The 27,971-nt window shown below is 41.6% G+C and overlaps 1 protein-coding gene across 2 annotated transcripts; it reads left to right on the top strand.

Annotated features, from left to right (window-relative positions):
• Window positions 1-497: 497 nt before the first annotated feature.
• LOC110537364 (neuroligin-3) lies at window positions 498-27,459 on the top strand. 2 transcript variants are annotated; one of them, XM_021623348.3, is made up of 7 exons: window positions 504-751; window positions 3,520-4,201; window positions 5,646-5,696; window positions 7,043-7,192; window positions 7,952-8,137; window positions 22,707-23,496; window positions 25,079-27,459. In XM_021623348.3, exons 2-7 carry the CDS (start codon window positions 3,718-3,720, stop codon window positions 25,947-25,949), a joined length of 2,532 nt encoding a protein of 843 aa, XP_021479023.1. In that variant the 5' UTR covers window positions 504-751; window positions 3,520-3,717; the 3' UTR covers window positions 25,950-27,459. The 2 variants fall into 2 exon arrangements, with proteins under 2 accessions (XP_021479024.1, XP_021479023.1); XM_021623349.3 differs by lacking the exon at window positions 5,646-5,696 and having other exon boundaries at window positions 498-751.
• Window positions 27,460-27,971: the final 512 nt, after the last annotated feature.

A 27,971-nucleotide genomic window follows, 5' to 3' on the forward strand; every position in this document is an offset into this window, starting at 1 on the left:
CCCATTCAAACGTTGACATGGTATTAGCAGAATTTGCTGAATCTCATCGAATAATTCCCATTGAATTGTCAGGAAGACAATGCAGATTATAGGCCTATCCTTAAACAGCATTGGTTATGCTTAGGCTATCACACACACAGCCTACATTTAGACCCTTATATTTGAATTTTAAATTAGATGAGACCTGAATCTGCATCACTCAGTGTCTTTCATTAGGCAGTTTTTCCTAGCCACCGTGCTTCTACATCTGCATTGCTTGCTGTTTGGGGTTTTAGGCTGGGTTTCTGTAGAGCATTTTGTGACATCTTCTGATGTAAAAGGCCTTTAGAAATACATTTGATTGATCACACAAGGGACCCGGGGAAATGCTACCTGATGCGTTAGATACCATATAGCCTAATTATTATAATGAAATATACATAATTTTGATTAGACCATGATACAGATACATTCCCTTTACTTCTTTACTGCCTGTCTGTCAGCTCACGCGTATCCCCATGGTTGCCTAGAAACGCGAAGACAGTGGGCGCTCCTGACCTTGCCGTCGTGAACGAGCTGCGCGCGCACAAACCGAAAGGGCTAATATATTAATGTTAATCAAGAAGACAAAATAGAACATGTGAATTGAAAGCAAAATATTTGCATGCGATTTAAAAAATAATATTAATGAAATGTGATCATCAATGCAGTGCCATGAAAACGAAATGATATGGAGACCGGGGATGAAGAGTAGGAGCCTCCGTTAGAGCAGGTGAGTCGAAAATTCCCTTTCCATGAGATGAAGGTTTGGCAAGATTTTACTACACACCACGATCCCACATAGCAGGATCATAGGTATTCTTTTCATAATATGATGTGTTTTAATTGTAGCACATTTAAACATTATTGTATAATATGTTGATGATATTTAGATGTTTTGCATGTGATAATTAGGGTCAACATTTGCAACGTTTTATTCATCAACCGCATCCTTGGTGTTTATTTGGGAATTTGGAGGAGCAGGGCTGACTGTGGCTTGGTCTTTTGTGTGAACGTCTGGTTTTCAGTCTCTTTTTCACTCTGACATTTTAACGCATCGTTGCCTATTACTGGTGAATCAGTGCCACCAGCTCACCTTCAACGAGGTGTTCTGTGACATTATCATCCTTTTACCCTGTAACCGTGCATGTTTTGGTTTTACACTAAAACGAGTTGGACTAATTGAACGATTTGGAAGGATTAACATTAATCCTTGCAACATTAAATTGCAAGGGCACTCGATTTGGCTATAGCACCGGATTTGGCTATAGCACCTTGCGTGCCTTACATAGATAGAGAACCGCACTCCGGTTATCTTTTAGCCATAACCATTCTGCCAATGGTCACAAGCTGCTACCTTGGAATCGGTATAATGCAATTGGGATTCATTAACACAAATTTATAGGCGAAATGTCAAAGCATGTCATGTGTGTCCAATTAGACTCCCCGTGTAGAGTAATTCACTACAAGTTGTCATTGGGGATGTGGTTGTAATTGTGCTTATGACTGGCATAGCCAATAGAGCCACTGATATCATTACATTATTGTGGGCCTGTAGCCGCCATAACGGACCTCAACAATGTTGTTTTTTCAAATGCATCTTTAAATGCATGAATACATTTTTTGCCCAGCTTTGGCCCATAAATGCAACATTTGTAGACTATATTCAGGATGTTAACACACCTGTTTTGAGTGTGGTATAACTTATGGTTAATTGTCTGTATTTGACATATTGAGTATATTCGAAAGCATTAGGCTAATGGCCTACACTCAAAGTGACCATTGTTGTTCTCTATGTATTTTCTTAATCAACAGCCTTTTCATTGGGTCTGAAAATTACACACAGCTCAGGAAAATAGGACAGGTTGCGGCATTTAGTTGCAGACTTAGACACAGGGCCTGTCAGTATTTTGAAGTGATGATTTTAATATAAGGATATTGAGAACTCTGGATAATTTATTTATTTTCAATGTAGGCTACACACACTGCATGGGCATCAGATAGCTCCCACAGCACTGCAAGTATAAGAGACCGTGGGTTGTAATCTATTCGTATTCATGTCTTGTCGGGAAGTCTCTTCCATCTCCCCTGCTAGTCTAAACGCAATCCTATGTGTTTAGGGAATATACCTCGTCAGCTTTGCCTGGCCTCCTGATTAACCTAAGCTGAGGCTTACTTTGTCAACCTTTAGCCTGTTTCTGTATCCATACATCAGCCAATAAATTGCAATCATTGCACAAGTTGAAAATAAACAAATAAAAACAGCGTTTATCTAGCTACATTCACTACTTTTTTTCTGATATATTTTCACAACCCAGATTGTACACTTTTGAAGAGGTAGAGGACTCAGAGATATTTCTGTTTTTTGACAGAATCATTATCTGTTCATTCCAGAAAAGAGTAGGTTCACTTTCAGGTGCCTCTACCATGGTCTATCAATAAATGCTAAAGAAATTCATTTAGGGAAACAAACTTATGCTTGCATGTTCATGGAGTCATCCATACCGACAAGCAAGTACCCAGCCTGATGACCCAGGAGGCTGGTTACACTGTTTCTATTGCCTGTAGCTCTGCAACACTGTTGTTTCACTGTTTTCATTAGGATTTAGTCTAGTGTTTAGCTGTTTTCATTAGGATTTAGTCTAGTGTTTAGCTGTTTTCATTAGGATTTAGTCTAGTGTTTAGCTGTTTTCATTAGGATTTAGTCTAGTGTTTAGCTGTTTTACTGGAGGGTTGTTGTTGCCATGCTGCTGTGGCTCTATACTACGCACATGCAGGCATCATGGGTAAGAACATGATTATATGGCACTGTACTTCCTTCCATCACAGCTTTTCATCCTTCCACTCAAAGGTTACGTCAGTGTTGTTTTTCTGATATTTCTGTCCCGTTCATTACTGTCTTTTAAATGAGAGAAAGTGAATGTGCAGTATATTACTAAATCCCTTACTTCCAGATGCATTGCAGTATACAACATTCGATGCAGATGCTTTTTCAGATAGTTCAAATCTTCTCCCCATGGTATTGTCAGCCCACACTAGAACCATGAAAGGGTGTTTATAACAAACATGACGCTGGAAATTATATCGCCTGTTTGTAGAGTAATATTTGTCCCAGGTGAAATCGTAAAAATAAAAAAAAAGAAGACAATTGAGGCCAATGAGCATATCCTCTGCGATATATATTTACATATACAGTATTTACATTCATATTCTGCTGGATTACAGACAATACTACCACTCACTCGCCAAAGTAGTGTGTTCAAATGGTCCCTTGAGTTCTCCCAAGTGATTAGTTTGCTTTGAAATGATTGTGTGGGTTGTCTACAGGGAGCCTATCTTCTGTGAAAGCATACGGATGATGAGCAACTCCCGCTCTATATATTTAGAAGCCCCAGTTTTCAAGTAATCTGGCAACATAGTCCCGTCAGTATACTCAGGGGCATTGCAGTTAGCAACCCACCGATGTTTGCTCACCTAACCATTTGTCTCTCTTGTTTGCAGCTCGGTTTCAGAACAGCAATGAGAATTGGAGCTGGAGATGAGTGAATACCTGGGCTTTGTTAATTTGTTTTTAGTAACCATTGGCGCCCAGGGCAGGTTGAGCGATGCCTGGTTAAGTGGAATATAGTAGGTCATAGGGGTTGAGAGGACACTCGAGTGTACATTGGCGTGGTGCAAGGGCACTCACTTGCCCAGACCATGTGTTTGGCAGAGTTTACGCACCATGTGTTGCCTGCACACCTATCAAATCGGCGAGGAACCGCAACCATCACCACCCGCCGTGGTCTTTTAATGTGGATGTTATGTTCCTACTGGCCATTTACAGTGGTGACCAGCCAGAACTTCAACCCGACTGTGAACACCCAGTTTGGGAAGCTGAGGGGCCTCCGGGTTGCGGTGCCAGGCGAGGTCCTTAAGCCCGTTGACCAGTACCTTGGGGTGCCGTACGCTGCCCCTCCCATCGGGGAGAAGCGCTTCATGCCCCCAGAGCAGCCCTCTTCCTGGTCAGGGATCAAGAATGCTACCCACTTCATGCCCGTGTGCCCGCAGAACATCCGCAACACAGTGCCTGAGATCATGATGCCCATATGGTTCACCTATAACCTGGACACAGTGGCCAACCTCATTCAGGATCAGAACGAGGACTGTTTGTATTTAAACATCTATATTCCAACAGAGGATGGTGAGTGGAACGGGTAAAATGGACCAAAGGAACAATCCATGTTGTTTACTGTATTACCCTTGCTGTCACCTTGCAATCATCATGTTTTGCGTATGCAGCAGTTGTCCTTGTGCATCTCATTTGTGCCACCCCAGGTTGTTTTCTCATCCAAAGTCATGTCACCTACTCTTCTTCATCCTGTTACACTGTTGACTCCGTTCATTGTGTTCTCTACGGGAAAATCACACACTGATATAAAACCTATTATTGCGTCAGACAACTAATAATTTAAAGTCAGAATATAGCCTACAGCATGGCATAACCTAACTACTGGGAATGGCTCAATAGTTATGATAAATCAGACCGGTGAAATGTTTGTTATTGTGCACTAGAGGCCTGTTGTTTACAATGAAACGCCTTAACCGTGTAAGAATCTGAGTTGCAATACATTTATATATTTCTATGCTATGGATCTGTAGATCAATATTTACTTGACAAATTCGGAGGTGCTTAGTCTCAAGTAAACACTATTGTGATTGGTAAACACATTTCCTTTCCTTCATTTATTTTGTAGAGTATTAGGGCTCATACAATATACAGACAGAGTGCATGTGAAAATGGACTGTGTGCAGCATTGTGAAATCATTATGATTATTATTTAATTCGATGTATATCTTTAACCCCCTATCCCACTACCTCCCTTGTATAGTTCCTGAGGTGATGAAAAGTGAACCGGGTTGGGAATTGGGTGCCTGAATGCTTCTTCAATTTTTCAGAGCCTTCTGTTATTCCGTAGTCTTTCATTCATTTTTCAGTCAAAAGAGTATCCAAGGAATGTGCCAGAAAACCCAACAAGAAAGTATGTAGAGAAGAAGGTATGTAAGCTAACAAAGAAGTAAAAAGGAGCAAAGTGACTTCAGAGTTGGCTCAAAACCAAGATCACATCGTCATCGTATTTGAAAATCAAACACAGTAGAGACCGATAAATGTCGGTCAGAGATGTGTGCGTCCATCCATGCCTGAGAGTGTGTGTGTCTCTCTGCTGTGTGAAATTAAAAGCAATCCAGAGTAAGATCATTCCACACAATAACATCCACCCATGACATGTTTATTCGAAAAACACATTGATTTCTATACATTTTTTATTTGTTATTATTGGAAAGCCATTAATGAAATAAATCAACATTCTGATGTCAAAAGTTACTGTTTGTACAATATGTAAATCTAATTTGTTCTGATTGAGTCATGGCAATGAAAAGGAGAGTACATCATATCTTACCTCAAATTCTGCACAGCCTATGTTTACTGCAAACAAACATTCTTTTGTTTTTACAGTAACGCCATTTTTGACAGATTTTCCGAGACACAGATTGGGATATCACTATCTTCCTTCCTTGGTGGTCAATCATGCTATTTTTGAATTCTCTTGTACTTTTTTTTTTTTCCTCCTTGATGTGATTCTTAGGGGCCCACAGCAAGAGTCAAGGAGTGGATTTCTCTCATGGTGACAGTGAAGGTATTTTTGGTGCTCAAAGTTTAATGCATGACGTTTTTTATTTTTTTAGACACTTTTTGACTTTTGATATTTTCATAGACTTTCGTCTTCGATCTTACCTTTGACAACTCAGAAGTGGTTAAACCTTAGTTTATCAGTGGGCATGCCAAGTCAATTATAAGTCACTTGATTCTCTCAGCGTCTTAGCTATTTCACTCTCAATTGTTTTGATTTGGACATCCATATAATATCTGCAGTATTTTTGGTGCCATGGATTTTTTGGGACACTGAATACTGATTTTGTCCCCCTTGAAGACAAATGCTGGTCAATTTGCCATTGATCCCAAATTTACTCAATTTGAACAATGACTCAAATGGGTTATTTCTTGTATCTTTGGCTATACCAATCAACAAAGATATTATTTTGTAGCACCATAAATAGAATGGGAAGTGAAGATTTTCCTGTGTCTTCTAGGGATCACAAACTGGGCTATCTATAACCAACTACATCTTATCTCAAAGTCTCCTCCACTACCTCTCTGTGGGTCTCATGAGAGGACCGTATGAGTGACTCATGAGGATGAAGCTATTACTATTCACTACATGTCGTACTGTTCAAGAGATTGAGTGTGATGTAGGAAATGGGTGTCCTTAAGTTATTTTATGGCAACTCACGCCTTTCTCACATTGACACTGAACTTACAGTTCAGGTCATATGCCTTATTCTTTTTGTCACCAAATTGTTTTTTACTTTGTCATTTTTTCATTGGGGCGGGGAGGGCAGTTATATTGTGGGGAGGGTTTATATACTTATTCTGACGAAAAAACTATATTTAGTAGTTGTTGTTTTAGATGCAGAGAAAATCATGTCCTGTAATTTAACCACTATTATGACAAATTAATTGATAGGAGCGTGGTGCACAGAAACGACCACCTTGCCTGATAAGACGCATGCTCTGTTGAACATAGTGAACACATAGTATTAACTAGATACACTTTAGAGATACTAGATGTGAAAACGGTATATTGCTAATAATAGAATATTAGAATATGGCTCAGGCTCTAGTATAAACACAGTTTTGTGGGGGAAAAACATTGAGATTGACATAATATAGATCCCTGTTAGGCCTGTATGAGTAGTGTCCTTGCTTTGCATTCTTGTCTCCATTGGTGCGTCACAACCAAGACCGTAATCACCGAAGCACATCTGCTAAAATCAATACCATTACCTTGAGCTTACCTTCAGCTTTAGTGGTGTAAATGTTGCTGAGTCTACCGTCTGGTAGGGGTTACAGTATTCTGATGTTGCATTACCTTGCCTGTAACTCTTTACAGTACAAATAGTAAATGGCTGATTCTCTCTGCAGACATTCGGAACACTGAGGCTAGGCCTGTGATGGTCTACATCCATGGAGGATCCTACATGGAGGGGACAGGAAATATGATCGATGGGAGTGTGCTGGCCAGCTATGGGAATGTCATCGTCATCACTCTCAACTACAGGGTCGGAGTACTAGGTGATGGGATTCTCTTACTATCTCTGAATGGTGTCTGTGGAATTTCTTTTCAGTCTAGAAGATACATTTTCTTCTTCTCATAACGTTGATCTCCACACAGAGATCCAATTCATATGTACACTTATGCCAGTTATTCAAACTTCTATTCATTTGTTACATTTCTATCATGTGCTATGGAAGTCATTTTCTCCTGGTGTGTAATGTATAATCCCAGGTTATGAAGGCAAAGTCTTTTTCAGTATGTTATTGTCTTGAGGAGGGAGTAAGATTAGAACTCCTCAGTCAGAAGACAACGGTTAGGACTATTAATCGCCTACTTGGTGTATACAAGCTACAATATTCCAAAACACTGTTAATCTTTTTTGAACTAACCGCCAGAGAAATTGACCGCTTTTGTCAAGCCTGGAAGACTGATTTAAATAGGAAGGGATGCAGGAATCACAGCCAAGGTCTGGAGTCTTTCTTGTAGGAGCGACATCACAGCTGTAACACTTCATGTATCTCTGTGCGAGGGGCGGAAAGGGCCAGCCCCTCTCTCTGTGATTGATACTGCATAGTGGAGAATGCATAGTGGAGAAAAAGACTGGTTGCAACTCAAGGAACCATGCAGTGAGAGTATCCTTATGAAAAAGTGGAGGAGGAGGAGGAGAATGATGTACTGAGCTAGGTATTTAACCTGCTCTGGTATGGTAAATCACAGATAAAAGTGTGACAAGAAAGAAGTTAAATAACACTAATATCCTCTGCTGTACACTTCAGGGTTCCTCAGTACAGGTGACCAGGCAGCTAAAGGAAATTATGGACTCCTGGACCAGATCCAAGCCCTGCGTTGGATCAGCAAGAACATTGGCTATTTTGGAGGAGACCCTGGTCGCATCACTGTCTTTGGATCTGGGATCGGAGCATCCTGCGTCAGCCTGCTCACACTGTCCCATCACTCTGAGGGTAAGACTAAAACTCAACCTGGATAGACAGGGCAGGGGGGGTGGGATGGGATGGGGATAGTCACCAGTGAATCTCATGCCCAATGAGAATGCCTTTATATAGCTTTATCGCATGATAAACACACACAGACCCAGTGATTCCTCAGCCTGCAGTTTTCACAGACACATACTAGGTACTACATTATCTGGTACTTCATCTCAATGTATAGCTTTATGTGGAGCATTAACATTAATGTGTTGTGCTCTGTAGTATTGCTTCAGGGAAGTGACTTTATTCACTGTGTTGGAACAGATCTACTGTTATCTGCTTTTATTTCTACTTTGATGTTTTTATGCAAAAATGCAAAAATGTTATTTTTCTGTATTATGCCATTATTTAGTTTTACCTTTACATTATAAAGTGTGTTCGGAAAGTATTCAGATCTCTTCCCTTTTTCCACATTTTGTTACGTTACAGCCTTATTCAAAAATTTACTAAATTATATTTTCCCTCATCAATCTACACACAATACCCCATAATGACAAAGTGAAAACAGGTTTTTAGATATGTTTGCAAAGTTATAAAAAATGTCAAATATAAATATCTTATTTACATAAGTATTCTGACCCTTTGCTATGAGAATCAAAACTGAGCTCAGGTGCATCCTGTTTCCATTGATCATTCTTGAGTTGTTTCTACAACTTGATCGGAGTCCACCTGGTAAATTCAATTGATTGGACATAATTTGGAAAGGCATACATCTGTCTATATAAGGTTCCACAGCTGACAGTGCATGTCAGAGTAAAAACCAAGCCATGAGGTTGACTGGAGAAGGGTACCAAAAAATATCTGCAGCCTTGAAGGTCCCCAAGAACACAGTGGCCTTTGGAACCACCAAGAATCTTCCTAGAGCTGACCACCTGGACAAACTGAGCAATCGGGGAGAAGGGCCTTGGTCAGGGAGGTGACCAAGAACTCGATGATCACTCTGACAGAGCTTCAGAGTTCCTCTGTGGTGATGGGATAACCTTCCAGAAGGACAACCATCTCTGCAGCACTCCACCAATAAGGCCTTTAAGGTAGAGTGGCCAGACGGAAGCCACTCCTCAGTAAAAGGCACATAATAGCCCGCTTGGAGTTTGCCAAACGGCACCTAAACAACTCTGAGACCATGAGAAATAAGATTCTCTGGTCTGATGAAACCAAGATTGAACTCTGTGGCAGGGACTGAGCTAAAGAGGATCTGCAAAAAAGAATGGGAGAAACTCATCAAATGCAGGTGTGCCAAGCTTGTAGTGTCATATCCAAGAAGACTCGAGGCTGTAATCGCTGCCAAAGGTGCTTAAACAAAGTACTGAGTAAAGGGTCTGAATACTTATGTAAATGTGATATTTTTTATCATTATATTTTATAAATGTGCAAACATTTCTAAGCCTGTTTTTGCTTTGTCATTGTGGGTTATTGTGTGTAAATTGATGAGAAAAAAAACAATTGAATACATTTTAGAATAAGGCATTAACGTAGCAAAATGTGGAAAAATTCAAGGGGTCTGAGTACTTTCTGAATGCACAGTATACAACCCTTATCCTCAACTAAAGAAGGAATAGTTTCACCAAAATGGCGCCGGAGAAGAAGGCTGATGTTTTACGTGGGCCCAACCGATTGTGTTTTTTTGTTGTTGTATATTTGTGTTGTTTGTAACTTATTTTTGAACTTATTTTGTACATAATGTTGCCGCTACCGTCTCTTATGACTGAAAAGAAGTAATGGACATCAGGATTGCGATTATTCACCACGGACTGGCAGAATCCTTTTTTTCCTTTAACGAGTCTGACGAGCCCTACGCAAAGTATTTACTGCTTTCTTGTGAACAGGCCCAGATCCCCTTGATTTGCGTGAAGAGGAGGTGGAGAAAAATGGGCCAGAGGGCGTGCTGCCTTCTGAGAATTTGTAGGCGATTGAATAAACCCCCACTTCCTTCCATTCTGCTAGCAAACGTGACATTTTTTAAGAATAAAATCGATGATATTCGCAGAGATTAAACTACCAACGGGACATTCAACACTGTAATATCTTATGCTTCACGGAGTCGTGGCTGAACGACGACATTATCAACATACAGCTGGCTGGTTATACGCTGTACCGGCAGGATAGAACATCGGTGTCTGGTAAGACAAGGCTCGGCGGACTATGAATTTTGTAAATAACAGCTGGTGCACGATATCTAAGGAAGTCTCGAGCTATTGCTCGCCTAAAGTAGAGTATCTCATGATAAGCTGTAGACCACACTATCTACCTAGAGAGTTGGGGTGGCAGGATAGCCTAGTGGTTAGAGAGGTTGCAAGTTCAAATCCCCGAGCTGACAAGGTACAAATCTGTCGTTCTGCCCCTGAACAGGCAGTTAACCCACTGTTCCTAGGCCGTCATTGAAAATAAGAATTTGTTCTTATCTGACTTACCTAGTTAAATAAAGGAAAAATAAAAAATCTGTATTTTTCGTAGCTGTTTACATACCACCACAGTCAGAGGTTGGCACTAAGACAGCATTGAATGAGCTCTATTCCGCCATAAGCAAACAAGAAAACGGTGTTCCTAGTAGCCGGGGACTTTAATGCAGGGAAACTTAAATCCGTTTTACCAAATTTTTGTCAGCAACCAGAGGGAAAAAACTCTTTACTCCACACACAGAGACACATACAAAGTTCTCCCTCGCCCTCCATTTGGCAAATCTGACCATAATTCTATCCTCGTGATTCCTGCTTACAAGCAAACATTAAAGCAGGTGCACCAGTGACTAGATCAATAAAAAAGTGATCAGATGAATCAGATGCTAAACTACAGGACTGTTTTGCTAGCACAGACTGGAATATGTTCCGGGATTCCTCCAATGGCATTGAGGAGTACACCACATCAATCATTGGCTTCATCAATAAGTGCATTGATGACGTCGTCCCCTCAGTGACCGTACGTACATACCCCAACCAGAAGCCATGGATTAGAGGCAACATCTGCATTGAGCTAAAGGTTAGAGCTGCCACTTTCAAGGAGCAGGACTCTAATCCAGAAGCTTATATGAAATACCGCTATGCCCTCCGACGAACCATCAAACAGGCAAAGCGTCAATACAGGACTAAGATTGAATCGTACTACACCGGCCTTGACACTCGTCGGATGTGGCTTGCAAACCATTACAGACTACAAAGGGAAACACAGCCGAGAGCTGCCCAGTGACACGAGCTAAACTACTTCTATGCTTGCTTCGAGGCAAATAACACTGAAACATGCACAAGAGCACCAGCTGTTATGGAAGACTGTATGATCGCGCTCTCCGCAGGTCAACATTCATAAGGCCGCAGGGCCAGACAGATTACCAGGATGTGTACTGTGAGCATGCACTGACCAACTGGCAAGTGTCTACACTGACATTTATTACCTCTCCCTGACCGAGTCTGTAATACCAACATGTTTTAAACAGACCACATAGTACCTGTGCCAAGAGCACTAAGGTAATGTGCTTAAATGACTACCGACCCGGATCACTCACAGAGTGCTTTGAAAGGCTGGGAATGGCTCACATCAACACCATTATCCCAGAAACCCGAGACCCACTCCAATTTGCCTACCGCCCCAACAGATCCACAGATGATGCAATCTCTATTGCAATCCACACTGCCCTTTCCCACCTGGACAAAAGGAACACTTATGTGAGAATGCTATTCATTGACTACAGCTCAGCGTTCAACACCATAGTGCCCTCCAAGCTTATCAATAAGCTAAGGACCCTGGGACTAAATACCTCCTAATGCAACTGGATCCTGGACTTCCTGATGGGCCGCCCCAGGTGGTAAGGGTAGATAACAACACATCCGCCATGCTGATCCCCACCACAGGGGCCCCTCAGGGGTGCTCAGTCCCCTCCTGTACTCCCTGTTCACTCATGACTGCACGGCCAGGCACGACTCCAACACCATCATTAAGTTTGCCGATGACACAACAGTGGTAGGCCTGATCACCGACAACGATGAGACAGCCTATAGAGAGGAGGTCAGAGACCTGGCCGTGTGGTGACAGGACAAAAACCTCTGCCTCAACGTGATCAAGACAAAGGAGATGATTGTGGACTACAGGAAAAGAGGACCAAGCACGCCCCCATTCTCATCAATGGGGCTGCAGTGGAGCAGGTTGAAAGCTTCAAGTTCCTTGGTGTCCATGTCACCAACAAACTAACATGGTCCAAGCACACCAAGAGAGTTGTGAAGAGGGCACGACAAAATCTATTCCCCCTCAGGAGACTGAAAAGATCTGGCATGGGTCCTCAGATCCTCAAAAGGTTCTACAGCTGCACAATCGAGAGCATCTTGACTGGTTGCATCACTGCCTGGTATGGCAACTGCTCGGGGTCCAATCACAAGGCACTACAGAGGGTAGTGCGACCGGCCCAGTACATCATTGGGGTCAAGCTTCCTGCCATCCATCTATACCAGGAGGTGTCCATCCTGCCATCTATACCAGGAGGTGTCAGAGGAAGGCCCTAAAAATTGTCAAAGACTCCAGCCACCCAAGTCATAGACTGTTTTCTCTGCCAAGTCTAGGACAAAAAGGCTTAACAGCTTCTACCCCCAAGCCATAAGACCCCTGAACATCTAATCAAATTGCTACCCAGACTATTTGCATTCCCCCCCTCTTTTACACCGCTGCTACTCTCTGTTGTTATCATCTATGCATAGTCACTTTAATAACTCTACCTACATGTACATATTACCTCAACTAACCGGTGCCGCCTGTTACATAACTAGGAGTGGTGCGTGCGGAGTCAGGAGTCAGAGAGCAGAGGTTTAAGGAAAACCGTATTTATTCCGGTGAGAAAAGGTCATGCCAAAACAACAGGCGAATAAATCACCGGCCCAAAACAGGACACAAACAGTCCGGAAAAATACAAACAATACCATCCACAAAACAGAACAGAGAAACAAGCCCACGCAAAAGCAGGTGGGCATAACAGGCTTAAATAGCTCTAAACCAAACCCCAAACGAGAAACAGGTGAAACCAATAAGACATAACCAACGGAAAAGGGAATTGGTGGCAGCTAGTAGACCGGTGACGACGACCTCCGAGGAAGGGGAGCCACCTTCGGTGGAAGTCGTGACACCCCCGCACATTGACTCTGTACCGGTACCCCCATGTATATAGTCTCCCTATTGTTATTTTACTGCTGCTCTTTAATTACTTGTTACTTTTATTTCTTATTCTTATCCTTATTTTTTAAAACTGCATTGTTGGTTAGGGGTTCGTAAGTAAGCATTTCATTGTAAGGTTGTTGTAAACCTGTTGTTTTCAGCGCATGTGAAATTTGATTTTATTTTATATTCAAACGAGTTCTGTTCACGTAACTGGGTTGACTTTAAAATGAGGGACAGACGTAAATGAATCACTAATCACATTAAATAAATACAAATCTTCAGAAAGGTCTTTGTCAAAGCAAAAACATAACTAGAGCTTTACAGTGATAGTGAAACCTTCAATACATTTGGGGTTAAGCGGGTTAAAATCTTCATGTCAAAATGCCGAATTTTCCATGTGGTCTATAATAAAGGGCACTTCATTTAATTTAACAGGCTTTTGAAATTCACTATTGGTAAACAATTTCTACTTAAAATATCAAAGGGATGCAAAATGTACTCTATTTGTGAACCAAACCCCAAACTCCAAATGGATCCAATCGAGTCCTTCAGAGGAAGTGAATTGTTTGGATATGTGGCTAGGGTGGTAGGGTAGTGGTACAGTTAAGTGATGGCTATTGTTCTCCTCTCCTAAATATAATCAGACTAAAAGCTTTGCCTCTTAAAGAGTGAACCCCTTTAACAGATCCACCTATAAATTCAAGGTAGTGTATGGATGGAGTCTAACTATCTAGCTATCTATCATTTTTACTTTATATATTTACATTTTATTCATCAAGACATGTGAACACAGCACATAATGTGCAGCATCTATTAATCAATATAATAATCTTTAAACCTCACTCTGTTTTACACTCACTCATTTATCCCCAGCGTTTCAGAAAGATTTGCTCGTATTTCTTTCTTACCCTCACGAGAGTAAATGGAAGGAGGGTTGTGAATGAATTGAGGAATGTCACTCAATCTGAAACAAAGATAGTGGCATCTGTGCCTTTACATCTCCCACAACCACACACACACACACACACACACACACACACACACACACACACACACACACACACACACACACACACACACACACACACACACACACACACACACACACACACACACACACACACACACACACACACACACACACACACACACACACACACCACCTCTTCTCCTCTAATCAATCAGCCCTTTATTACATCAGGCCACAGCTCTAACGGCACCAGAGCCAGCTTAGGCCCCTCTCACTGAGATTGTGTGAGCCAGCGTGATACTGTGGTATACAGACAGACTACCCAAGTCTTTATATCATATATTTATATATTTCAAGCATTAATCAAGAACCACGATCACCGTTGGCGATATAATAAAAAAAGATTATATCGCCATGTTTTCCAGATGTTTTTCCACTGCCTGGCTGTGTAAAATGAGCTTGTTTTACTACAGGCCAAATTTGGTTTGATGGGATCATAACAAAGTAAAAAACAGGAAGGTCATTTAAGTGAATAATTAAGGTGTAGCATACAGTATAATCAAAGTGGATAATTTAAGGGACTAAAGAGCAGTGGGATTTGTCCTTTGTTTTCCAGACATGTAATGCTTTGGTTAGTGGTTGTGATGTATGTCCTGGTAGCTTGAAGCTACCCTTCAGCTCAATGCTCAGGGTCTTGCACTAACTGTAATCTATGGCCCTCTGAATATACTGTCTTTATCTGACAGTATGCATTATGTGGGTTGAATGCTGTAACAACACAGAATAAAAACATTGGAAGTCCCATTTGGGCTCCCGAGTGGCGCAGCGGTCTAAGGCACTGCATCTCGTTCTAGGGGCTGTATCACAACAGGCCGTGATTGGGAGTCCCATAGGGCAGCGCACAATTGTCCCAGCGCTGTCTGGGTTAGTATTTGGCCGAGGTAGGCCGCCATTGTAAATAAGAATTTGTTCTTAACTGACTTGCCTAGTTAAATAAAGTTTTTAAAAAAATGAAAAAAAATGAAAAAACGGTAGTGAACGGTAGTGAATGCCCATTCACCCATCTACTTATCACTTATTAACCATCATTTATTCACATTACTTTACTTTAATACATTTTTTGTTTTATGACTTTATTATTATAATAAAATGCTAAAAAATGTTACCTACTTTTTCTCCCAAATTTCATGATATCCAATTGCGATCTTGTCTCATCGCTGCAACTCCCAAACGGGCTTGGGAGAGGCGAAGGTTGAGTCATGCGTCCTCCAGACAATCCGCGTCCGCTTAACCCGAAAGCCAGCCGCACAAATGTGCCGGAGGAAACACCATCCAACTGACAATCGAAGTCAACCTGCAGGCGTCTGGCCTTCCACAAGGAGTTGCTAGAGTGTGATGAGCCAAGTAAAGCCCCCCGGCCAAGCCCTCCCCTAACCTGGGCGATGCTGGGCCAATTGTGCACCGCCCTATGGTACTCCCGGTCAGTTGTGACACAGCCTGGGATCGAACCCGGGTCTGTAGTGACACCTTAGACCGCTGCGCCACTTTGGAAGGCCCCATGACTTTATTATTTAATTCAAAGTAATCATCTCATATAGGGCTGCTGCTGCCTATGCTGTCTGACAAAATCACAATTTTACTAGTTCTTCAGTAAATAAGGCATACTTTTATGACCCTGAAAACCAACTGTCAATCACTTAGATCATGTATTTAAGTGAACCCAGCCTAAAACCCCAAACAGCAAGCAATGCAGGTGTAGAAGCACGGTGGCTTGGAAAAACTCCCTAGAAAGGCCAGAACCTAGGAAGAAACCTAGAGAGGAACCAGGCAATGAGGGGTGGCCAGTACTCTTCTGGCTGTGCCGGGTGGAGATTATAACAGAACATGGCCAAGATGTTCAAATGTTCATAAATGACCAGCATGGTCAAATATTAATAATCACAGTAGTTGTCGAGGGTGCAGCAAGTCAGCACCTCAGGAGTAAATGTCAGTTGGCTTTTCATAGCCGATCATTATGAGTATCTCTACCACTCCTGCTGTCTCTAGAGAGTTGAAAACAGCAGGTCTGGGACAGGTAGCACGTCCAGTGAACAGGTCAGGATTCCATAGCCGCAGGCAGAACAGTTGAAACTGGAGCAGCAGCACGGTCAGGTGGACTAGGGACAGCAAGGAGTCATCATGCCAGGTAGTCCTGAGGCATGGTCCTAGGGCTCAGGTCCTCCGAGAGAAAGAGAGAATTAGAGAGAGCATACTTAAATTCACACAGGAAACCGGATAAGATAGGAGAAGTACTCCAGATATAACAGACTGACCCTAGCCCCCCGACACATAAACTACTGCAGCATAAATACTCGAGGCTGAGAAAGGAGGGGTCAGGAGACACTGTGGCCCCATCCAATAATACCCCCGGACAGGGCCAAACAGGAGGGATATAACCCCAACCACTTTGCCAGAGCACAGCCCCCACACCACTAGAGGGATATCTTCAACCACAAACTTATCATCCTGAGACAAGGCTGAGTATAGCCCACAAAGATCTCCGCCACGGCACAACCTAAGGTTGTGACTCAACCCACTCAAGTGACACACCCCACCTAGGGATGGCATAAAAGAGCACCAGTAAGCCAGCCCCTGTAATAGGGTTAGAGGCAGAGAATCCCAGTGGAGAGAGGGGAACCGGCCAGGCAGAGACAGCAAGAGCGGTTCGTTGCTCCAGAGCCTTTCCGTTCACCTTCACACTCCTGGGCCAGACTACACTCAATCATACGACCCACTGAAGAGATGAGTCTTCAGTAAAGACTTAAAGGTTGAGACCAAGTCTGTGTCTCTCACATTCTCGCAGACCATTCCATAAAAATGGAGCTCTGTAGGAGAAAATCCCTGCCTCCAGCTGTTTGCTTAGAAATTCTAGGCACAATTAGGAGGCCTTGCGTCTTGTGACCGTAGCGTACTTGTAGGTATGTACGGCAGGACCAAATCAGAAAGATAGGTAGGAGCAAGCCCATGTAATGCTTTGTAGGTTAGCAGTAAAACCTTGAAATCAGCCCTTGCTTTAACAGGAAGCCAGTGTAGAGAGGCTAGCACTGGAGTAATTGTTAGGAATTTTATGAATAAATGACTAAACAATATCCCCATTTTAAATAGAACTGTAACTAAGTAAACTTATACTCTGTTTTATTATATCTGATTAACAATATGAGTTCATAAGTGAGGGATTGTGGAGCCTGAAACAGGGGGTAATTACATTTAAATAAATACCATTCCAGCCAGGTTGGAGGAGATTAGGAGTGTTTTTTTTAAGTAAGCAGAAAAGGTCTTTAACCTATGGTTGAACCGACGAAACTTAGCTCTGGGGTGTTTTAGATAAGGTAGTGAGTGCATTCCCAGGTTTCCGTTAACTAGAACTGTCAGCTAAGTGGTGATCGATAATGGTGAGGGGTCAAGAGTTAATTCAGCTATGTTGTGTGTCCTGTGTGTGCGTTAGTGAGTCGGAATGAACTTTTAAACTTGCTTTGTCTCAGTCGGGAGGAGGAGATTCATTCTAGAAGCAATTAAATGACGTCATGTTTTGTATATAAACTGTTGTTCGTGGATAGTGCGCTCCGGAGCGCGCTCCGAGAATAAATGCTATTATCCCATTATTGATAAGACTGGTCTCCGTCTATTCTATGCAAATAACAATCTTACAAATTCTCATAAAATAGACTAAGTGAATTCAATTAATGAAAACATATTGGAAATAATGAAATTACAGTAACAGTAATAGGATCAAATTTTTTGGTTCTAGTCAGGATTCTAGTAGCCGTATTTAGCACCAAAAGAATGTGGTGATCAATGGTATCAAAAGCAGCACTACGGTCTAGGAGCACGAGGACAGATGCAGAGCCTTGGTCTGATGCCATTAAAAGGTAATTTACCACCTTCACAAGTGCAGTCTCAGTGCTATGATGGGGTCTAAAACCAGACTGAAGCATTTTGTATACATTGTTTGTCTTCAGGAAGGCAGTGAGTTGCTGCTTTTTCTAAAATTTTTGAGAGGAATGGAAGATTCGATATTGGCCGATAGTTTTTTATATTTTCTGGGTCAAGGTTTGGCTTTTTCAAGAGAGGCTTTATTACTGCCACTTTTAGTGAGTTTGGTACACATCCGGTGGATAGAGAGCCTTTTATTATGTTCAACATAGGGGGGCCAAGCACAGGAAGCAGCTCTTTCAGTAGTTTAATTGGAATAGTATGCAGCTTGAAGGTTTAGAGGCCATGATTATTTTCATCATTGTGTCAAGAGATATAGTACTAAAACACTTGAGTGTCTCTCTTGATCCTAGGTCCTGGCAGAGTTGTGCAGACTCAGGACAACTGAGCTTTGAAGGAATACGTAGATTTAAAGAGGAGTCTGTAATTTGCTTTCTAATGATCATGATCTTTTCCTCAAAGAAGTTCATGAATTTATTACTGCTGAAGTGAAAGCCATCCTCACTCATGGAATGCTGCTTTTTAGTTAGCTTTGCGACAGTATCAAAAAGGAATTTCGGATTGTTCTTATTTTCCTCAATTAAGTTGGAAAAATAGGATGATCGAGCAGCAGTGAGGGCTCTTCGATACTGCATGGTACTGTCTTTCCAAGCTAGTCGGAAGACTTCCAGTTTGGTGTGGCGCCATTTCCGTTCCAATTTTCTGGAAGCTTGCTTCAAAGCTTGGGTATTTTTTGTATACAAGGGAGCTAGTTTCTTATGACAAATGTTTTTAGTTTTTAGGGGTGCAACTGTATCTAAGGTATTGCGCAAGGTTAAATTGAGTTCCTCAGTTAGGTGGTTAACTGATTTTTGTCCTCTGACGTCCTTGGGTAGGCAGAGGGAGTCTGGAAGGCCATCAAGGAATCGTTGTGTTGTCTGTGAATTAATAGCACGACTTTTGATGCTCCTTGGTTGGGGTCTGAGCAGATTATTTGTTGCAATTGCAAACGTAATAAAATGGTGGTCCGATAGTCCATGATTATGAGGAAAAACATTAAGATCCACAATATTTATTCCATGGGACAAAACGTGGGTCTGTGGAGTGGGTCACTTTTCCATGTGAATATTAAAGTCACCAAAAATTTGAATATTATCTGCTATGACTACAAGGAATTCAGGGAACTCAATGAGGAACGCTGTATATGGCCCAGGAGGCCTGTAAACAGTAGCTATAAAAAGTGATTGAGTAGGCTGCATAGATTTCATGACTAGAAGCTCAAAAGACGAAAATGTAATTTTTTAAAATAAATTTACATTTTCTATCGTAAATGTTAGCAACACCTCCACCTTTGCGGGATGCACGGGGGATATGGTCACTAGTGTAACCATTTTCAGGCTTGCGAAGCAACTGCTTTCTATCCCTCTCGATTGGCCTTCTCTCTTCTCTCAGTCTCCATGTCTTGCTCCGCACAGACCGGACAAGTTTATGCGGGCGTGCAATAGATTATGGTCATTGTAGTTAATTACCACGTTTTCTGCGCTAAACTGTGTAGAATATTGGCCTGTTGGAAACTTCAACTCCCTACTATGTTGCACAGTTCAGGCTTGATCTGATTTATCTATACATAAACTGCATATTGAGCTCACAGAAAAAAACAGAACGAAATGGAACAAATTATATTTGAAAGTATTTTGAATGTCTCTCATAAAAACCTAATATTTGAGGTATTTGAAAATATGCAAGTTTAAATATATATATATATATGTATATATATATATATATATATATATATATATATATATATATATATATATATATATATATATATATATATATATATATATTTGATGGCAGCCAAATATTTGATAAAGAACAAAAAACCTTCTACAGTTAGTTCAGTTAATCTAAATATATGATCATAAGTACATGGTTTGGAGAACTCTTAGATATGAATCTCAATATAGCCTATATTCTTGAATGAAATACATGAGGGACATGGAATCACCTCAACATTAGAGTAGACCACTTTTGCTGCTTCAGAATGACTAACAAATATATGTTCATAATGAGACAAGGTAATACTTGACATAGTTGTTATACATGTGTAGTAACTTTGTGATTATTACAATAGAAACATTGGTGTTACATAGGACTTTGGAAATGGCTTTATAATTTCATATTAATGGAATTATTACATAAATGGAATAAGAAACAGTCACTATTCCTCTTGTGTACAGTAGTTAAAAGGGTTTGGGTTAGCTAATAAAATGTTACTCCAAAAGTAATGACAGTTGTATTACACAGACACAAGAACAGTTTAATGTTAAGTGTTACTGAGAATGCTAATAGTAACAAAAAATGGCTATTAAGTGTTGAAAGGAAATCAACTACAGCTGAGGTAGGTGGAAAATCAAAAAAATGATCCCTTTACAGATGGTATAGTGTGTGTTTGAAATAAGAACACTTACCCTCAGATGGACAGAGGTTCCAAGTAGTTTTTTGTAAGTATCCAAATTGATGTTTGTAGTGTTTGCAAATGGCTTTTAATTACTCTGCAGTATTTTCAGGTATCATAAAATTAATTGTAGCTTTTGACCTTTTCAGTAGCATGTTGAAAGAGCCATACAATAGTTGAGTATCACAACTTATTTATACTTATCTGTACAAAATGTCATTGGTTAATTGGTTTGACTTGATTATGTACACCTGGGGCAATTGACATTCAAGAGAATGGACATTTACAAAATGTTCAGATATAAATGTATTGTATAGATCAAATATGACTGCCAGATAGATTGGAATAGTATAGGAGATTGTGTGTGCTCTATTCATTCTATCTTCAACATGCAGTTCCGATACAGTCCTGCCATTAGTTGAAGGCAGCCAATCCAATAGTTTCAGAAAAGTAGTCCCTTACTGTATTCAAATATTTTTTAAAGTACTTGTTTTCTCAGATCTGTATTCAATTTGTTTTAATAAGTAGTTACTTTCTGAGATCTGTATTTGAATAGCTTTAAAAAGTAGTTATTTCCACAAACTATATTTGTGGGAAGAGTTACTTTCCACAAACATAGTTTAAACTACAGGTATCCCAGGTCTGAATTATACCCATTTTGCCATGACTTGTTAATATGATTTCTGAGTGAGTGCCTAACAATATCGCCCTGGAAGTCAGGGCCACTGGGCACGTTCCCTGCATGCACGGTCGGTAATTTGATCATGATTCATACAAGTTTAGGTAGTTGGCTAGACTAATTTACCAATCTGAAAGATGTTTTGACATGGGCTAGTTGATAAATAGAGAGAAACTTCTGATGCACTATCAAATTTTCGAAATTACTGTACACGTCTGTCAAATAAAATGGTGGCCCTGCCACATAGCCAAGTAGTCTTTGGTTAAAGAGTTCCCTGAGGACGCAGATATTGAGGCACGATGCGATGACTGACTTTGTGTGTGCTACTGTGGTGTGTGTAGTTCCCTGCATGAGGGCTGCCTGTTATCGCATACACACCTGCTCACACACCCCCTGATGTGGTATTGATTTTGGAGCATGGTTTCTGTCAATGTTTATTATTTGGTTTGCCTGGCTGTCCACGGACCTCCATTACACTTGGTTCTGATGGACATGCTGTGAGTGTCAGCAGAGAGATAGAGAGAGAGAGTGAGAGAGCTGTGAGTGTCAGCAGAGAGAGAGAGAGAGAGAGAGAGAGAGAGCTGTGAGTGTCAGCAGAGAGAGAGAGTGAGAGAGCAGTGAGTGTCAGCAGAGAGAGAGAGAAAGATATTCCACATCAAGATCACTGGACCAATTCTTGCACAGAGTTAGGTTGAATTAATAGTGTTTCTTAAAATGTAATCTTAAAGGTTCATTTAACAGTGATGTTTTCAACAAGGCTACTGTGTGTATTCACGAAAATGACATTTTTTTTTTTTTTGTAAATTGACATTTTCTATCGTGACTCATTCCCAAAATCAGTACTCTTCAAGATGAGTGCCACAAATATGATGCCTTTGTGTTGAGTGAGAGTTTAATTAATTCAAATCCCTTTTTAATGTGGCCAATGTTGTGAGACCTTGCATATGCACCACTTACTAAGCTTTATTTTTAATTGTGGAATATACACTCTCAATTAGAATTCATATCATTTTTAGAGTTCCATCCTTTCCCTCGATATTATTTAGTGATTTATCTTTCGTTAAAGGAAAATGAAAGTTAACTGAGACTGCAGATACACAGATTGAAAAAGCAATGTTGATGAGGTTTGTCTATCACCATCTCAGATGAAATTGTGCGGTGAGCACAAATTATCATCAAAAGTCTGGTCAAAACTGACCTCTCATCATCAGAACTTAGATAGAGATCCTATGAAGCTACCAATATGTTATACTGCAGAGTAGGCCTAAACATTTACTGTCTCAGATGGTTGTTGACCAAACAGCCCTCCTCTGATCTATGTTTGTGCCTGACTGTGCTGTGATCTCCTCAGGCCTGTTCCACAGAGCCATCATCCAGAGTGGCTCAGCCCTGTCCAGCTGGGCCGTCAACTATCAGCCTGTCAAGTACACCCGCATGTTGGCCGAGAGGGTGGGCTGCAACGTGCTGGACACCCTGGACATGGTGTCCTGCCTGCAGAAGAAGAGTGCCAGAGAGCTGGTGGAGCAGGATATCCAGCCAGCCCGCTACCACGTAGCCTTTGGCCCCGTCATTGATGGTGACGTCATCCCTGATGATCCCGAGATCCTGATGGAGCAGGGCGAGTTCCTCAACTATGACATCATGCTGGGCGTCAACCAGGGGGAAGGGCTGCGCTTTGTGGAGACTGTTGTGGACCTGGAGGACGGCGTATCTGGCAGCGACTTTGATTTTGCTGTGTCGGACTTTGTGGACAGCCTGTATGGCTACCCGGAGGGGAAGGACACTCTGAGGGAGACCATCAAGTTCATGTACACGGACTGGGCCGACAGGGACAACCCGGAGACCAGGAGGAAGACATTAGTTGCCCTGTTCACTGACCACCAGTGGGTGGAGCCCTCAGTGGTGACGGCTGACCTGCACGCCCGCTACGGCTCGCCCACATACTTCTACGCCTTCTACCACCACTGCCAGAGCCTGATGAAGCCTGTGTGGTCGGACTCGGCCCACGGGGACGAGGTGCCCTATGTGTTTGGCATCCCCATGGTGGGAGCCACTGACCTGTTCCCGTGCAACTTCTCCAGGAATGACATCATGCTCAGCGCTGTGGTCATGACCTACTGGACTAACTTCGCTAAGAGTGGGTGAGTACAGTACACTGAGATCTGGTCAGCCTTGATTGTATAGTAAAATACTGGGGTCATTCTTTCACTTATTTCAGAATATTTCCCATTTGTGTCCATGTATTTTCCCCAAAAGTTTTCCTAATCATATTTAGATGCGCATTGAAGCCTGTGCAGAAGAACCAGTATTTATAGACATACAGTATAGATGCACTTCACATGTACAGTGCCTTCAGAAAGTATTCACACCCCTTGACTTATTCCACATTTTGTGTTACAGCCTGAATTAAAAAAATATTACATTTAGATTTTTTTGTCAGTGGACTACACACAGTTTGTGATGTCAAAGTGGAATTAGGATTATTTTTAGTTTTTACAAATGAAAAGTTGAAATATCGAGTCAATAAGTATTCAATCCCTTTGTTATGTCAAGCCTAAATAAGTACAGGAGTAAACATTTGCTTGACAAGTTGCACTCTTTGTGCAATAATAGTGTTTAATATGATTTTTGAATGACTACCTCATCTCTGTACTCCACACATACAGTACAATTATCTGTAAGGTCCCTCAGTCAAGCAGTAAATTTCAAACACAAATTCAACCACAAAGACCAGGGCAGTTTTCCAATGCCTCACAAAGAAGGGCACCTATTGGTAGATAAAATCAAAAGAAGACATTGTATATCCCTTTGAGCATGGTGAAGTTATTCATTACACTTTGGATGGTGTATCAATACACCCGGTCAAAACAAAGACACAGGCATCCTTCCTAACTCAGTTGCCGGAGAGGAAGGAAACCACTCGGGGATTTCACCATGAGGCCAATGGTGACTTTAAAACCGTTTCAGAATTTAATGGCTGTGATAGGAGAAAACTGAGGATGGATGAACAACATCGTAGTTACTCAACAATACCAACCTAATTGACAAAGTGAAAAAAAGGAAGCCAGTACATAATACAAATATTCCAACAAGGCACTTAAGTAATACTACAAAATGTTATGCTTGAGGCAAATCCAATACAACACATTACTTATTTTCAAGCGTAGTGGTGGCTGCATCATGTTATGGGTATGCTTGTAATCGTTAAGGGCTGGGGAGTTTTTCAGGATAAAAAAGAAACGGAATGGAGCTAAGCACAGGCAAAATCCTAGAGGAAAACCTGGTTCAGTCTGCTTTCCAACAGACACTAGGAGATGAATTCACTTTTCAGCAGGACAATAACCTAAAACACAAGGCCTAATATACATTGGAGTTGCTTACCAAGAAGACAGTGAATGTTCCTGAGTGGGCGAGTTACAGTTTTAACTTAAATCTACATGAAAATCTATGGCAAGACCTGAAAATGGTTGTCTAGCAATGATCAACAACCTATTTGACAGAGCTTGAATAATTGTTTTAAGAATAATGGACAAATGTTGCACAATCCAGGTGTGGGACACTCTTAGAGACTTACCCAGAAAGACATTTCTATGACATTACATCAACCAGTTTCACAGCTCACAACTTGCCTGTTGACATCCCCCATAATGAAACAAATGAAAGTTTAATGTCTTCTATGTGGGTAGTCAATCTCTGATCCCTGTCTTCACTGTTTGTTTGCAGGGATCCCAACAAGCCAGTTCCTCAGGACACCAAGTTCATCCACACCAAGGCCAACCGCTTTGAGGAGGTGGCCTGGTCCAAGTACAACCCCCATGACCAGCTGTACCTTCACATCGGCCTGAAGCCTCGCATCCGCGACCACTACCGCGCCACCAAGGTAGCTTTCTGGAAGCACCTGGTGCCCCACCTGTATAACCTCCATGACATGTTCCAATACACCTCCACCACCACCAAGGTCCCTCCCCAGGACACCACCAACTCCAACGGTAAGAGGACTGGCACCACCAAGCGTCCGCCTGTCTCCACGGCCCACAGCAGTAACGGGGATGAGGAGGAAACGGGTCCTCTGATTGTGGCTAACCCGAGAGATTACTCCACTGAGCTGAGTGTCACCATCGCTGTGGGCGCTTCACTGCTGTTCCTCAATGTGCTGGCCTTTGCCGCGCTCTATTACCGTAAGGACAAGCGCAGCCGACAGGATGGCCACGGCAGCCCCCATCAAGCCAGTCCCCAGCGACAGAGCAACGGCAACGAAGTGAGCCACACCACCACCACCATCGACGAGAGCCTGTCCCATCAGATGACCCAGAGCAGCCAGATGAACCAGTGTGACACCCTGCATGACCTCCATGATCTCCACGACCTCCATGACCTTCATGACCTTCACGACCCCCTGCACCTCTCCACCAATATGGACTACACCATGACCCTGCGCCGCTCACCAGACGACATCCCCCTGATGACACCCAACAATATCACCATGATCCCCAACTCCTTGATGGGCCTTCCCAATATGCACCCCTACAGTACCTTCCCAGCTGGGTACAACTCCACAGGCCTGCCCCACTCCCACTCCACCACCCGGGTATAGACCCAGCCTGGGACAGGTGACATACAGACCACAGGGGACAGAGATTGTAGAGGTGAGTTGAGGTGCGTGCTGTGCTGTACAGTAGTTTAGGAATGAATACAAAACAGTAGTTGGTATGGGATGCGTGGGTAAGATACGTTTGAATTTATGTTCATACTGCAAGAGCCATACAAAGCTTTTTCTGCTCAAAGGGTGCAGAATCGCCGCCAATATAATACTACTGCATCCTCTTCCTCACAGAAGGAGGTCTATAAGCAGTGTCATTTTCTTATAATCATTTTCAAAAGCCTTTGTGAGCTGGTTAAAACGTGGGGAAAAAAAGCTTTTTATTTCCCATTCTTGTCTTTTGAGGGTAACATTTATCTGTTTCTTTCTTGTACAACCTCAGTATAGTGTTTGTACAGTTGGATTTGTACGGGAAGCTTTTTTCTTACTATGATATCTGTTTTGATTTTCAACAATTCTTTGTGGAACAATTAACATCTGGACTCATCCCTGACTGAAGGACATTTGTAAAAAGCAGAAAATCTGTGTTATGAAGCTATTTTATACATATTCCTCATGTTACTCACAACTTAAAAGGGTATTTTTTACTTCCTGACTAAAGAATGGCTTGTTACTGTAACATTCTCTGCTTAGAGAAATACTGTTACGGTGACTGTGATGAATTGAACCTTTACTACAACATTGATTACAATTTGTAGTAAAAGTATCACATTTATCCAAACAATATTTCTATTTGAATATGCACAACGTGTGTGCGTTCGTGTGTGTGTGTGTGTGTGTGTGTGTGTGTGACTGTGTGCGCGTATGTTTGTGAGCGTGTGCGTGTCTGCGCACACACAAAGTGCAATGTACAAGTGTAAATTGGTAAGACATTTGTTTGACATTTGTTTGAAGTATTGGCTTTCATCATATTAGTGTTGTACTCCGATCTATGGTCGTCTGTTTAAGTACCTTTGTTATTTTTCAGTTAACTGTGTCTTCTTTTGCTAAACCCGTTCTGCGAATGCGACTTCTGCTTTGTTATAAACAGAGAATAGCTTAAGATGGCACCTACTCTAACCAACTGATATGATTCCATTGGCTTGGCTTGTTTGTACAGAATAAACTTAGACCAGCAGTTTTTTTTATTGTTATTTGTTTATATGAATATAAAGGTATTCAGTAAGATAATTAAGTATATCACAATTGTATGTACAAACTACCTGAATCAATCAGATTTGAAAGAGTTTTGCTTAAAATATTGCAGATTGAGCAAGCTGAGATTCACCCATAGGCTTCATCCCATTTACACAAAACCCAGATTTTGCAGCATAACACGTTTTGAAGCATCACTCTGAAAGTTTCTTTTGAATTCAATGTGAACGCTTCACAGTATTATTCTGGGAGAACGCACATCGCTCTGAGAATTATTGTCATCTTGCTTTCTTTGATACGATCATAGAACACAATTGACTAATACTACTGTTCAATATCAATGGGCTGATTAAAGATTTTTTGGAACTGAGTTGTCTTCTTGTCAAAATCCATCAACTTTAAAAAATGTATCAGCTTTACTATGAGTCAGATGGCCAATCTAATTCAATTGTATCACATATCAAGATTATTTTTCAACGGAAAACAAACAGCACAATTTCAGCTTGGATTGTGAGGCATCAGGGCAATGCCCCATATATGACTGGGAACAGTTGAGATTACATAGACACAGCTTTGGCATATTATCATAATCTATGGTACATTTGTAACTGTATGTTGATATTTTGGTCAAGGGCTAAGACTGGGGAAAGTCAAAGAGGATAAGAGGTTACAGGCACACTCCAAAAAGACAGTGTGGTGTTTGCTCCAGCTGCACACTGGGACCATTGTAAGGAGTGGGCTTTGACATCAACTGGGTCAGGGATGAGGGAGGGGAGGGAGGGCAGCAGCTGGATCCAGCCCTCAATGTCCCCTTGTTAGTCTACTTAATCAATGTCAGTCCAGTGGCATTTCCATGGTCTGCCTTTTGTTTTATACTTTTGT

The sequence above is a fragment of the Oncorhynchus mykiss genome, chromosome 12 (assembly GCF_057628025.1).
Source record: "Oncorhynchus mykiss isolate SJ-2025 chromosome 12, ASM5762802v1, whole genome shotgun sequence".
NCBI lineage: Eukaryota > Metazoa > Chordata > Actinopteri > Salmoniformes > Salmonidae > Oncorhynchus > Oncorhynchus mykiss.